The 15,827-nt window shown below is 38.6% G+C and overlaps 1 protein-coding gene across 3 annotated transcripts in view; it reads right to left on the bottom strand.

The window, feature by feature from the left end:
• The window catches only part of Ssh2 (slingshot protein phosphatase 2), a 252,863-nt gene that overhangs the window by 54,037 nt on the left and 182,999 nt on the right, over positions 1 to 15,827 (bottom strand). For all 3 annotated transcript variants that reach the window (XM_005402672.2, XM_005402673.2, XM_013503356.1), the window contains one exon: positions 14,231 to 14,295. In XM_005402672.2, coding sequence (XP_005402729.1) covers positions 14,231 to 14,295 — 65 coding nt within the window. The remainder of the gene's footprint in view (positions 1 to 14,230; positions 14,296 to 15,827) is intronic.

The raw sequence follows: 15,827 nt of genomic DNA, 5'->3' as shown, positions 1-15,827 counted from the left end.
AAAAAAAGAATATATTTTTATATTTGGTATGTCTAGAAATTTTCTTAATAAGAAGTTCAAAATGCTGGGCATGGTGGCTCATGCCTGTAATCCCAGCACTCGGGAGGCTAAGGCAGGAGGATTGTTGCGAGTTCGAAACCAGCTTGGGCTACAAAGTGAGCTCAAGACCAGTCTCAATTGCATAGTGAGACCCTGTCTCAAAAAAAAAAAAAGTTCAAAATGATAGTAAGCCTTAAAAATAAAGTAAAATGGCTTTAGAAAACATTGATGTGAAATATTTCCTATATATATACTGTGTATATGACAAGAACAATGCAATAGGTGAGGACTCAGGAGTGGCAGAGCCATGGTCTTTGCCTTCATGGAATGTACAGTCTGCTCTTCTTGTTATCTGTTAGTAACAGTAACAGTAAGAAGACAGATGCTTCAAAACCATGAAAGTGGCTCCAGTGCCGATCTCTTCTATATAAAATAACTCTTGAGCTTCATCTCAGAAGGGAAACACAGTTCCAATCTATCAACTGGCCCAAGATATTTGTTACAGACTTCTATTTGGGGTTCTTTAAGCTGATCTTGTTGGAGTCTCCTTCCCCTTAACTCCGTCAGTATTCCCAGTTGGCCAAAGAAAAAAATAGGCATAATTACATAGTTCAAATGACCCATTCAGCAAGGCAGAGATGAGACTCTCATGGCTAGCTCTGTGTTTATTCTGAAACTCCTAGGAAAAGCTAGGGAAGTGCGAACAGCAGCAGTGGCTACATTAAAGCTTGTTTCTAATAAGAGCTAACGTAACAAGAAGGTAATGCCCATCATTTAGATGCCAAATGACTTTGCTAACTTTGTGTTCCATGGAGAATGGAGCATTCAAGACCGAATTCACTTATGAGAAGCTAAGAGGAACTAATATTTAAAAGGTTTAAGGTCTTCTTAGCTGACCTAGTCAGCTGGGATGGAGGGAGAAGTGTTAAACACACTGCTATGCGTAACAGGAACTGTACAAGAAGTGGACTTGGGGACAGCATTGATGCTTTTCTCTAACTGCAGAAATACCCTCAAATGTGTTTAATTAACCAGACAACCTGATGCAAGTAAACTAGTATTTCTTATAAACAAGGTCTTAGGTATTATTGCATATTTAAACTTGGGCACGCCTTGGCAGGCTTTGAGCTAACTGTTCAGTTTTCTGAATATGTTGGGAGCCTTTTTTTACCCTTTGTCAAGGCTCTTGAGAATTTCTGGCAAGGCTCAAGTACAAATGGTGCAGAAAAAACTGAACTGTGCTTCTCACAATTTATCTATAGCTCTTACAACAACTAGTGGCAAGTAAATGGCCATTTCAAAGCTGATAAAAGGAAAAAGTAATCATCATAAATATTATATGTAGTGGAAGGTATAAGGCCAGATTAGGAGTTGGCAGCAAGTTTTCTGTAAGTGATATTCAGTATAAACATTAGTTGTCTCTTTTTATTTACATGTTTTTTTTATGGTGCTGGGAGTCCAACCCAGGGCCTGATGTTTCTTAGGCAAGTGCTCTACCACAGAGCTACACCCCTGGCCCTAGTTGTCTCTTGATATTACTTACTTTTAATATCAAGAACAGTCTTCCCCAAGACTCGGGAAAGGATATAACTCAACATCACATCCTATTTTGAAGGGTAAGACAAAATCTTTAAAGAAAAAAATTCTGCAATACCAAATGATAGACCTGAGAGTTCCTTGCAAAGCTTGAAGATTCTATGTAAGGGGATTAAGAATCTATAAGCCATAAGCATAAAGAAAAATCTAATCCTTCCTCCCTCATTTGAAATTTAGCTCATATTCCTCACGGGAAAGATTAGCAAAAGCTAATAATTCAATTTATCATATCAATCAGAGAAACGTAAATTAAAATGGAGTTTTTATGGAATACTCTATATTGAAAATAATATCACTTCTAATGTCTTCTCAGTCTCCAGAATTTAGGAATAAATGACTGGAACAAGAGTACTAAGATTGATTAGATTAAAAACTACAGATCTTACTGAAAAGAGTTTCTTATGTCCTTTCTAATTGTCCAAACAAAATAATTTTCTGGCTGTTAAAACTTGAGAGGCAATAGTAACTGAGATAATTATTCTAAGAAAGTTCGTTTATTGCCTAAATTTGGAATACTATTTCAAGTTTCAGGTGAATTGGATCCAGGAACCTTAGGACTGAGGTAGATCTGAGAAGTCATTTCTTGCCCCTGCTTATTCCTGAAAATAAGTACTCAACCTGTTTTTAAAGCTCATCATTCAAAAAATGTTAAAACTTCTCTTATTTACTTTATATACTTAGCTTACGTATAAGCCATTCACAACCCTACTTGGCACAGAAGTTTCTCTCATCAGCATTATCTATTATTAGGTAATAGTCTTCCTTAAGTTTACACGACACCTTTGTCTTCAATTTCTTTTCACTAACAATCTTACATCACGTCGCTGCACGTATGTAATGTTCATCTCCACAGAAGCTACATAATAAAGATCTAATGTCTACACAGGCAGCTCACCCAAGAGGGAAAGGTTTCAAAAGTAAATAAACACTAAATTTTAGCCAAAAGAATAAAGCAAAGTCAATAGCTAAGATTAAAATAGACTTTGGATATAACACTAATCATTAAAGAACATTGTCTTTAAAGGATTTAGTTTGAGGGTTTAATTTAAAAGGATTTAATTTAAAGGATTTAATTTAAAAAAGGTCTGCATATGAAGTTCTTCAATTAAAATCTATACATTATATTGTAGGTGTAGCCGTAAAAATCATGATTTTCTGGAGATGGTAGTGGATGTCTGTGATCTTTGTTACTTGGGAGGCTGAGTCAGGAGGATTGCCAATTCAAAGCCAGCCTGGGTTATATAGTGAGACATTATCTCAAAATTACAAAAAAATAAGAGTTGAGGATATAGCTCAGTGGTAAAATGTCTACAGAGTTCAATTCCATTACCTTAAAACAAACAAGCAAACAAACATACAAATTAATATGTACACACTATGATTTAAGTCCTGGGGATGTAGTTCAGTGGCAGAGTGCTCACCTAAGCAAGTTCAAGGCCCTGGGGTCAATCCCCAGCACCACCACCAACAAAAAAACCCTCCATGATTTATTTACTTGTATGGACAGATACCCATGATAAACTATGAAAGCCACAGGTCACAAAACAACAGTATTTTTGAAAAACAAAAACAAAACCAAAACCAGAGCAGCCATATGCTGGTGCATTCTGGCTCACTTGTATGCTCTTTCTCTGTCTCAGTTTCTTGTTCTGCTCTACATATACAAATACACACACACACAAACACACAAAAGGAAGGATACTTATCTAAATTGCTAAAAATGGCTTTCTTAGAGTAGGATATGGTACACTTTTATACCTTTCCGTATTGTTTGATTTAAGAAAAAAAATCCCATATAAGACATTTATACTTAGAAAACAATAAACATTTCCACAATAAACATTCTGGAAAAAAGGTAACATAAGCACTCTTCCACCTGAGCTACATCCCCACACCTCATTTTCTCAGCACTAGTTAAGATCATTATTGAAGTTATTTCAAATGTCCTGAGAATTATTAATCTCCTAGTCTTTTTTTTTTTTTTTAATTAAGTGGGTCTTTGAAGAGAATTTAAAACCAGCTCTTTATTGGAGCAGCTAGTTTTCCTAAAGTTCATGCTGAACACATGGGTTTGAAATATAGTGCTAGATGAGAAGCTTGTTTTTTTTTTTTTTTACTTTCAATGCTTAAGGAAAATGTGGGATATGGTTGGGTTATTTAAAAAAGGAAGGGCTTTCAGTTAATTACCAAACTTTTAACCTTAAGCACAAGTCCCAAGATAAGAGTTTTAGCATTTCAAATTTAACTCAAAACAAAAGCCTTTGCTTTGGGTCTACAAATGCTCCATTGAGCTGGAAGCACTAATTTGTCCAAAATCATACAAGACATTCACTCATTTTCTTGAAGATAACTCACTCAATAATCTGAAACATAATGACTATGTGTATGTGATAATTCAAAACAACTAAAACTGGTTTGTCATCTTAACTCTGAATTCAAAGGCATCAGTTACATTCTCTGAATTTATATTTTATACATGTAAAGTAGCTGAAACTGCATATTTTAGTTGGAAAAGAGAAGATTTAATTGTCAACTCTGCCTTCCTAACCGCATCCTTTATGTTCTCTTGATTGAAATCAGTATTCCTTTTTTTTCTGGTACTGGGAATCGAACTTGCAATCTTGCACTTGCCAGGCAGGCGCTGTGCTGATCCCTGGCCCTCAATTAAAATCAGAAGGACATCAATCAGAAAAAGATAAAAATGAATGATGATAAACTTTAGCTTTATGAAACTGAAAAAAATTTTGGAAGCTATCAGTAAATATCTATTGGGCATCTAGTATGTCCACGTACCATGTCCACTGTTACTAGTTTTAGTGAAGTTGTACTGAGAGTGTGATTTCTGGGCCAGCAGCATCAGCATCATTTCTAATCTTATTAGAAATACAAATTATTACAGCCTAACTCTGAACAAAGCCTAGTAACTAATGCTTTAAAAAACTCTGCAGGTGATTTTCATGTACTCTAAAGTCTGAAAGTCACTGCTTTAGATATTAATGCTTTAGAACTGCATTTCCCTGCCCTTGTACATTTTTTAAAAAACTGTTTGAGAAAGAAGCACAGTAAAACCATGGATTGCAAGTAACTTGTTCTGCAAATGTTCTGTAAGACAAGCAAACAATTCTAATAAATTTTAACTTGATAAGTGAGTGATGTCTTGCAATATGAGTAGTATTTGATGTCAAATGTCATATGATCACAACTGAGCCAATGCCCCACCCCTGTAGTGGGACTGTGGGTGATTGTCTCAAAATAGTAAGAGGTTATGGAGATCCTGCCTGTAGAGCAGGAGGAGAAAAAGGTAGAGGAATCCCTTACTTCAAATGAGATTAGGGAGAAATGTAAAGTGTGGGAAGCAGTGCAAAATTTTGTAGGAAAGCACCACCCAAACAAGGCTGTAGCAGTATGAGGGGTCAATCTGTTTAACAACAATGTAATGTCACATTTATGCAAAATCCTCAAAAGGAGGCAAAACTAAGTACAGCTGGATAGTTTTCTTGTTAAAACTGCACAAGGAAGGTATTCTATTGTGTGAGTACATAGGAGTGATTCCATTAGTGATAGTCAAAGTTGTCCTACACAATCCTCTCTGTCTCCCCCACACCAGCCACAAAGGTTTTCAAAGGTAAGTGCAGGTTAATTTATTTTTCTTTATATTTTTCATTTTCTTTATTATTTTGTATTATATTACAGTACTATAATCATTTTTATATGAGTAGTTTTGGGTTGTGGCATGAATCACCTGAGTTTACATTATTCCTTATGGAGAAATTCTCTTTGATAAACAAGTGTTTTGGATTACAAATATGTTTCTAAAACGTATTTGTTTGGAATTATGCTCATGAACTAAGGTTTTATTTATATTGAGAAATGCAAGCAAAATTTATGTAAGTGTATAATATTATTTCTTGGCTGGGACATAAAGTTATTCAAACAAAACTAATGACATGATAAAAATTAAGATATAAAATAATTATGAAAAGATTCCTTTAATTTCAAAGTCTCTAAAGATAAATCAGTGGCCATGTAAAAAAGAAGGCAATACATGGAGCATTTGAGAGGAAAGAATGCAAAATTTATTTATTTATTTGGGTTCTTTTCCCCCGGTACTGGGAATTGAACTCACGACCTTGCGCTTGCCAGGCAGGCGCTGTGCCACTGAGCTAAACCCCCAGCCCCTAGAATGCAAAATTTAAACACAGAATGATTAAGTAAATAAACAACAGTGATTACGACAGAGATCAGAAGCTAATGTGCCTGTGGCTCTCTCAATTTTCCTCCCTTTCTTCATTCCTTTCTTTCTTTTGTGGTGTTAGGGATCAAACTTGCTATGCAAATACTCAACCACTGAGCTATATCCTCAGCCTTCTCACTTACTAAATAACAACTCTACAAGAGCTTGTGACTGCATCCTTAGATAATTGGAATAACTACCCTATAGGCCTCTTCTTTCTCATCTCTACTCTGTATTATCCTTTGGTGTATCTTTCTTCCTTAAGTCCTGTGGCTGTCTTATTTCATTCCTTGGCTCAAACACCTGTAAAGTCTCACCTGGGCATGGTGGCATAATCCTACAACCCCAGGTACTAGGGAGGCTTAGAGGATAATAAATTTGAGACCAACCTGGCCAATTTAGAGATCCTATCTCAAAAAATAACATGGCCTAAGGATGTAGTTCAGTGGTAAAGCATTCCTAGGTTCAATCCCCAGTACCTAGAGTAAACCAATACATACACACACATACACACAAACAATCCCTGTAATGCTTCATAACTGCTTACTGAACAGGGAGAGGTCCTACTTCTAGTTAGGAATCTAGGAGATCAGTTCAGAAAAGTAAATGAGAGAAGTAAGCCCTGTGACTACTAAGAGGGTAGAAGTACTTTTTAATTTCCACAAAGAAATATGCTCATGTCATTTTTGTTTTCCTATTTTTATTAGTTATTATAATAAAAAACAAACATGCAAAAATGATGATAAATGGTGATTGATACTTGACTTTAAGTATCCAGGAGACAACAGGATATGTGAGGATTATTATGGTAAATAATCTATGCTGAGCCTCTTTGCAGTACAAGATGGCCAAGTTTTTCATGTGAGAATAAAATTCCAGTGCTGCCAGAAATTTTTGATTTCTTAAGATTTAAATATGGATTGCTTTTCTTCGTTCTTTTTCCTTTGTAGTGCTGAGGATCAAACCCAGGGCCTTATGCATGATAAGAAAGCTCTCTACCTCTGAGTCACACCCTAGACCTCAAACTTGGATTTCTGTATGAAGGCACCTAGCTTTAAACTTCCTGGTAATATTAAAACAAAAAATACTATGTGGAGCATGGTAGTACATGCCTACAATCCTAGCACTCTGAGAGGCTGAGACTGGAGTGAGGCACAAGATTAGGGCATGGCAGACTGGCTGGGGAAGTAGGTGTGACCTGTTAATTACAAAGTCTCAGAACACATGCTCAGAACATTTTCCAAAGTCCCACATGTGGACTTCTTATGAGAACTCAGCAGTTTTGGATAGGATCACCTTAGACCTGACATCAGTTGAGGAGTGGGAGATACAAAAAGGACACGTGCCATTGAGATCTCTGCTAACATATTCTCTCTTGCACTGTAGTCCACTCTTACACTGCAGAGTGTAGTTTTCTCCTACTTTTACTTGGTCCAAACTTGCTCTGTAGAGCATGTAACTTTTCTTACCTTTAATAAACATTAAGCTTTACCACTTGTTTTGTCCAATTTTTTTGTTCAAGACACAAAGAACCTGGAAACCACACCTAGAATCCCAAAACCTTGAATATATTTGGTGAACCAACTAGGAGATAAGGCCCTTTTGTTTGTTTTTTGTCTCTAAAATCTATAGCCAAGAAGGTTTTTTCTTCGCTGCTTTCTCTCCTTCAAGATGGGGAACTCCAAAAGCTTTTCCATGGCGCCAGGAACAGTTTCTTAAGTGTGTCCCACCATCTGCAATGGGGAGGGGAAGTGCATGGCCTCTATGTTTTTCCCAGTTGGTAAGAGGCCCACAGGTCCACCTCAAGTTTATCACCACTTTTCTTTCTTCTCTTCCCTATTTTTGGTCAGTTGCTGTGGGTACAAGTCAGTAAAGAGCTGCCAGAGGGTCTGTTTTTATCCCAGTCACAAAACAGAATGTTTAGTTTTCATGTGTGTGACCTAGAGTTTAGTAGGCCTTTCTGTTCTCCATGATACTTTGTTCAGCTTTCTTACTTTTTTTTTGGAAAAATAGCTATTGGTAAATGGGTCAACTGCTTAAATAGCCACCTACCCCAGTTTATTTCTTTTTGTCCTCAAAGCTTCATCTTCCCTTTCCCCTCCTAGCCTTTCATCTCTGGGTATAATAGTAAAATTGCTTTCTAAGAGCCTTACTCCATCCCAGTCTATCTTTCCACCACAACTGGCAGTCATTTTGGTTCATTATGTGAATCAGTCATATGGGTTGGCCTTTTGGTTTGACACATGGGTTGGTAGTTCTGGTTCATCCTGTGGGTTGGCTGCATAGATTTAGCCATGTTTGTTGGCCATTTTAGTTGGACCAATACCTGGGTTGGTTACATGGTTCTGCCATGCTTAGTTGCCTTTTTTCCCCTTTTCTTTCCAATTGGCCTCATAGTCACCAAGAACTCTCACCCTTGTACATAGGAGCTAAGCCTCCAATTTTTAGGGTACATATGGACCTCCTGACCTCTTCTCTTTTGAATTAGGTTAGATTCCCTCCTTGTTTCTTCTAACAGAAGTTCAGGTAATTTAGAAACATATGCCTGATGGCCTAAGCAGAACAACAAAAGAACAGCCAGTAAAGCTCAGCTCAAATGGCTCTGAACATGCAAAAGTAGTTATCTTTGTTCTTAGAACATTTAAAGATTTTTTTTTAAGTTTTTTTTTTTTTTTCTTTTAAAGAGGTTTCTACCTATTGTCTTTTTGTTGTTGTTGTTTTTTGAGACAGAATCTAGCTATGTAGCCTAGGCTGGCCTTGAACTTATGGCAATCCTACTGCCTCAGCCTCCTGAGTGCTGGGATTACAGGTGTTCATCACCATGCCTGGCTTTCTATCTACTCTCTCTCTCTTTTTTTTTTTGGTACCAGGAATCAAACTCAGGACCTTACACTTGTCACGCAGGCCCTGTGCCACTGAGCTAGACCCCCAGACCTATGTATTGTCTTAAACAAAACACTAAAGTTTTATTCGTGAAAACGGAAAGGACATTGTTTTTTAGGTGGCAAAGGGAGCCCCAAGGAGGGTTCCACTTTTCTCTCTAGGGAGTCAGTGGACTACTATCTAAGGAAGCCCCAGGAGGGGGAGTTCTACCCTAATCTCTTAAGAGTGTACTGTTTCTCAAGCGGCTAAGTGAATCCCCAAGTGTGTGTAGGTGGCCCTACCCTGATCTCCAGAAATCCCTTAGAGGGCTCCACCCTGATCTCTGGGGCTCAAATGTCTAGGGGGCTCCACTCTGATCTCTTAGAAGTTTATTTCTCAAGTGGCTAAGGGAGTCCCCACTGTAGGCCCTCCAACCTTCTCTTTAAGGAATCAGTGGGCCAATGCATCATGGGAAATATCCTGCAGATCCCAGAGACCTAACCATTTGGCTGTATCCTTACATACTGGGAATAATTTGACCCTGAAGGATGCATAGTAGGCAACAAGGTATGGGGATTTCTAAGAGAAAAAATAAGAAGGCACTGGTTTTGCTTGCTTCACAAGACATCTGTAGTATAATTGAGTCTCATGGAAAATGTTCCAGGACTCAGTGGGCCTACATCCTTCTGTGGGGAATGCCCTGTGAAGAACACAAGACCTCATCTTTTCTCTCTCTCATAGGCCCCACACAGGTAGCTAGTTGGAGCCCAGGGGCTCCATCCTTGTTTTTAACAAATTATCTTCTATTGCAAGACTGTTTGGGTCCAGTATGAACTGAGAAATAGAGAGACAGGTACAGAATGGCAGTCTAACTTACAATACTATTCTTCAGTTAGATCTTTTTTGCAAAAGACAAGGAAAATGGTGTAAAATCCTTTATGCTCATGCTTTTATGGCTATTTATCTCTGGAAAGGCCCAAGGGCTATGGTATTTAAAGAGGCCTTCAAAGAGAAAAAAAATTGATATCTTTGATGATCCTATCCTTAGATGCCTACCTGTCTTTCATGGGGATATGAGCCTTTCCCACCAGTTTTCACCAGAGGTTAGCCTCTCTGGTTGCTGAGACAAAATACGTGATGTCCAAAGTTAATGGAGGAAGGATTTATTTAGCTCTCAGTTTGTAGAGGTTGTAGTCCATAATTGGCTGGTTCCCAGGTAGAGGAGAAATAGTTCATGGTGGGCAGAGGGTAGCAAAGCAAGGGATGACCATAGCTTTCGCTATCCCTTATATTTTATCCAGGTTACTCAGGGTGAGTAGCAGTCACACCCTTAATCCTAGTGCCCTTGATCCTAGCACCATGAATCAATTCCAGCATCACACACTGTAGATCTAGCCACCTCTGAACAAGTCCCACCTATGACTAGGCTTTTTGGGGACAACTAGACACAGGCCATAATAGTACCCTAACAGACCCAGTATTGTCAAATATGACCCAACTACCAGACATGGCTTTTTCTGTGTTCACAGTTGGGATCCAAATGAAGGTGAAAGGAGAAGAGACACAATTATATCTGTCACAATTGGCAATGTTTTAAACATCCCCAAGTTGTCTAAGGGAAAACCCAAGGACAATCAGGAAAGAGCTCCTGTTTTAAATGCAAGAAAACAGGACCATGGGTACACGACTATACCAAGCTGTTGGGCCCTGCTCCAAGTGTCAGGTGGCTGATGTGTCTGACTCATGGCACTGGAGGATTGACTGTTCCTGCTCCCAGAGAGGGGCTAGGCCAGCCAAAACCCTCCCACTCTGATGAAGAGGACTGAAGGGGCCCAAGGTAACCTGCAATGTCCCTCCTGTTGATAAACATCTTTATCTCCTATGAGAAATTGGATTCATGGGTAAGAAATTTCAATTTCTTTGGCTTCTAATTTAACTTCCTTCTCTGGAAAGTCCTCTTCCTGATCTACAGCCATAACTGGGCTTGAGGGGAGCCTTAGTCAGAGCTTCCCTACTCCTGCTTTGACATGTCAATTCAAATGTTCATCCATGAGTTTTTAATTATCCCACCATGCCCCACTCCTTTACTAGGAAGTGATTTGCTAGCAAAACTGGGAGCAACTCTCCAATTCTGGTAAAGGCTAAAGCAGATTTTTGCCTTTTGGGATTATTCCACACCATGCTTCTAGACACCCGAGGTTACCATAAAGACTTGCGCTATTTTTAGCTGGGTGTGGTGGTGCACTCCTGTAATTCCAGCACTTGGGAGCCTGAGGCAGGAGGATTCCTGTGAGTTCAAGGTCCGCTTGGACTCTATAGTGAGTTCAAGGCCATCCTGAACTACATAGTGAGACCCTGTCACTGCCCCAACTGCCCCCATGACTTGCACTATTCTTAATCCTGCTTCACTGATGCCTACAGGCTCAGAGGTAAGCCACTCTGTGAACATGTGATTTCTCAGACTTATGTAGCAGACAGGATATCACTGACCTGCCCTTCTTAGACTCTCAGGAGATATGGTTCACTGATGGAAGTAGCTTTGTCCAAGAAGGACATCGAAAGGTAAGTTGTGCAGCTTTTAGTATGCAACAGGTCACTGAGGTCAAACTCCTACCTTCAGGGACCCCTGCTCAAAAAGCAGAGCTCGTATCCCTTACTCACGCATTGGTACTAGGAAAAAGGCAAAAAGCTAAATATTTATACAGACTCCAAATACACCTTTCTGATTCTACATGTTCATGCAGCAATCTGGCTAAAAGGGAGCTTGCTAACTAGTAAAACACAAACAGGAAATTCTAAAACTTGTAGAGTTAGTCTATCTTCTCAAGCAGGTTGCTGTTATTCATTGCAAGGGACCCCAAAGAGACATGTCTAAACTCTCCTTGGGAAGTGAAAAGGCTAGTAGAGAGGCAAGAAAGGCAGCCTTATATTCACTCAAGACAGTAGTCTTATTCCCAGTTTCTGAAGAACCAATAAACTGGTCCTTCCTCTAGGGACACAGTAAAAAGTTATAAAAATCCTACATAGTAAAGGCTCACTCAAATTTTCACAGGACTAGAACTTGCAGCATAATGCAATAGGTCTGCAAAGCTTGCCCAGTCTATGAATCTTGGCAAGATCACACCATCTCCTCTAGTAGGACCTGTACCAAAGAGAGGAGAGAGGCATACTTTGGGGAGGGCTGGTAATTATTAAAGCCAGTTCCACCTGAACTGTCTAAAGAAAAAGACCACCCAAAACAATAAAGCTACTCCTGTGAGCCTCTGGAAGACCTGAGGTTCCTCTTCAAAAACCAAGATTCCATTATTGCTCTGAGTACAGATAAATAAATGGGCTTGTACTGAGACTCCTGATTTTAATTAGCACTCATGATGTAGGTAATGTTGCAAAAGCTATGGCACTCAGGGTCTAAATAAATTATCTAAAATCCCTCTTTGCCATACGTTTTCCTCAAAAGAAAGTATAGAAATTTGACCTGCTTCTTTTCATATTTGGGCTCTACGTCTCCAACTTAATAGTAAAGTAACTTTTCTGACAAATTCACCCAGCTTTCTCCCATCAGGCAGCTAAACAGTCCTTCACATATAGACACTAACTCTTCTCTCATTGTCTTCTGATAGGTTTTTATTTCTTTAATCCAGCCAGTGAGCCACAGCACTCCAAGGTAGTTGGAGAGCACTTAATTCCCAGTACGTAGGGCCTATGATCCCTTTTAGCAAGAAGTAGCTATATGAAGACTGAGCCCTCCACTTCCCAGCAGCCCATAAAGAGTTATGTAGATATGTGTCTCCCAAGGGGAAACAAGGCAGGAGATTAGGGTGTGGCAGGCTGGCTGGAGAAGTAGATGTGACCTATTAATTGCAAAATCCCAGAACACACGGCTCATAATAGTTCCCAAAGTCCTGCATATAGACTTCTTGCACTAAGTTGAGCAGTTTTGGATAAGACAGCTTAGGCCTGACATCAGCCTGAGGAACAGAAGATATGAAAAGAACAGTCACCACTGAGATCTCTATTACTGTATTCTCTCTTACACAGTAGTCCACTCTCACCCTATAGAGTGTACTTTTTTCCTACTTTTACTTGGTCCCAAATTGCTCACAGAGTGCATTTCTTTTCCTACCTTTAATAAACATAAAAACTTACTACCTTTTGCGTTTGTTTTGTCCAATTCTTTTTTCAAGGAAAGTAGAACCTAGAAACCACCTCTAGAAGGAGACTGCAGCACTCAAAACCCAGTAAAAGGAGAATTGCAAGTTTTGAGCCCAGCCTGGAAAACTTAGTGACTTAAAGAGACCTTGTTTCAAAGTAAAAAAATAAGAAGGGCTGGGAATATGGTACAGTAAGAAGATCCTGGGTTCAACCCTTAGTACTGGAAAAAAAAAAGAAAAAGAAAAGGGGGGGGGTTGATAGGGATGCAACTCAGCGCTAAGGCCCTGTGTACTAAAAACACCAAAAAATGAAAAACAAACAAAAAACCAAAACCAAAAATGAAACAAAAAACTTCAAAGCCCTAAAAAACAAAAAAGTAGAGCATGGTCCAAACAAAAATATTTCTAGCCTACGAGCTGCAGTGCAGCATTAAATCCATACTTGCTTGCCATGTTTTCTGGTCTCTCTCTTCCCTGTGGTAACAATAATCTCCATATTTAGGCAGTGTCACACTTTTCAATGTGTATTCATTTCCATTTGATTCTTTCTTCTTTTTTTCTTTTTTTGAGACAGGTCTCACTATGTAGCCCAGGCTGGCCTCAAACTCATGGCAATCTTCCTGCCTCAGCCTCCAGAGTGCTGGGATTACAGCTGTGTGCCACCACATCCAGCTAATCCTCTCAACTATGAGAGGCACTCGGGAGATGAGGAAAAGGGCAACCTAGCAAAAGGTAACTTGTCCAACATCACCATTAGCAAAGAGCAAGACCCATGTCTTTTGACTCTGAGGTCAGCATCAATCCTTGAGTATTCCACTCCATCCTTTCCTTCCCTATATGTGTTTAAGTCATGTTATTATCTAGTAACATGAAGTCTTTTTTTTTTTTTTTTGGTGGTACCGGGGATTGAACTCACAACCTTGTGCTTGCCAGGCAGGCACTTATGCCACTGAGCTATATCCCCAGCCCCAACATGAAGTCTTTCTACTAATCCATTTCTCATTGTCTTTCAAGACCTGTTCAAATTCTACTGTCTACATAAAACCGTTCTCAACTAAGTTAAGTTTCTAAGCTTTTACTCCCTTTTCTGAACTTCAATTGCTGTTCAAGGTAATAACTTACAAATTAGTATTTATAAACAGTCTTAAACCATCAAACTATTTATATTATTTCATATTATTTTATGCCCACAATGAAATTCTAATCTCCTGGGTGATGGGGGCACACTATTCTTTTTTCCTATTCCCAAAGTTTCTATCACTGTTGGAACACAAACCAGGTCTCTTCAGTATTGGATGTTGTAGGCAGTCTTTTGAGGAAGAGGGTTATGATGACACTATTAACTTACCAGCCTGATGTTGTCTTCTGGGCGAAGTAATATGAACATTGCTTGGAGATGCTGTTGGAGATCACCTAGTGAAATTTATAAAGTACAGAATAATTATTCTCCATTCTAAATGAGCAGAGAGGATTCCTTCTATGCTAGTGATTTGTAAAGGAAAGTTCTGGTTCTAAAGAACTAATTAGAGACAGAAATTAAATAATGTAATTATCGATTCCTTTTTTAAGTGGAAAAGAGAATGGTGGGCTTCCCTTTCCACATTCACTGTTGGTCTATACATTAAAATTTGGGTTTGTTCTATGGAAAACACACTTAAGATCAGTCTCAGTTTTGTACAGTGGTGGATGCTGATGAGAGATCTGTTGGTGAGATCTGTTAGGAAGAGGCAGCACTGGCTATGCTTTCAGGACCACTGAAGGTAGCAACAAAGGCATTTTTGAAATGGGGTGTGTAATTGATGCTCGAAGAATTATTCTTAATTTAAAAAAAACTTGTCTTCTTTTATGCCTGTTTCTGTAATTATAATCTTCCCTTGGATTTAACCTAAGAAGACTGTTAGAATTCTCCCTAGAATAATATCAACAGTTTAAAATAATTCCACATGACTGTCTGATACTAATGTCTGAGAATGTATATTAAATCTAGCATATTAGGGGTATCCTTCTAAACATATTAGGTACTCTAAAATGGTCAACTATTATTTGAATTCTTATATTTTCTTATACTATTTATAAAAATAAGTTGAAATGTCTCTGTATTAAACCATCAAAGATTTCCTCATATTCTCTATTCTGTACTAGAACATCTAAGGCTTTGGCTAACAGGAGACAATTAGAATATGTGTTGTGATAAATGATGACAAGCTAAGAACTTGGTTCTTGCCCACCCAGGTGCATCTCTTTTTAAGAGTATAAGGTGACTGACACTGCCACATAACCACAGGTACCAGCATAACCTGCTGTCACATTAGTCTTAGTATCTATATATATTTCTCTCATGTTAACTTCATAGCTGTTGATTATAAGGTGATATGTGCAAGAAGTGGAGAGAGGCAGGAAGAAAAAGTCTGGGAAACAGCTGTGTTTGTCTAAAAAGTCAGCAAGTCTGAAAGCCTTGCCCTCAACCTCCCTCTCTTAAAGAATAGTTTTCTTACTCCACTCCTACCCCTGCCATTTTGCTGTTGGCTTTTGACTCATTCCACTGTTGCAGAAACTTTCAAATTTTATTTTATTTTATTTTACTTTACTTTATTTTTCTGAGACAGGGTAGTGCAGGTTGGTCTTGAACTAGCTTATGTGGCCCAGGCTGGCTTTTAACTCAGAGTCATCCTCCTGCCTCAGCCTCCTAAGTGCTGGGATTACAGGCATGCACCACCACACCCAGCTCAAATTTTAAAATTAAAAAGGAAAGTCATACATTTGGCTAGATGCATTCTACTACATTTCAAACCCACAGACACAATCTAAGTCTCATATATAAGATCCAGGGTGAGCTCTTAGGTATAAACCCAAAAGAAATGGGAATATATGTCCATATAAATACCTGTACACAAATGTTTATACAGCATTATCTATAATAACCAAAAGTTGGAAACAACTTAAGT

Source organism: Chinchilla lanigera, unplaced genomic scaffold (genome assembly GCF_000276665.1).
Source record: "Chinchilla lanigera isolate Chin_1 unplaced genomic scaffold, ChiLan1.0 scaffold00080, whole genome shotgun sequence".
Lineage (NCBI taxonomy): Eukaryota > Metazoa > Chordata > Mammalia > Rodentia > Chinchillidae > Chinchilla > Chinchilla lanigera.
Note: the sequence above shows the minus strand (reverse complement) of the source record. Positions and strands in the feature narration are given on the sequence as shown.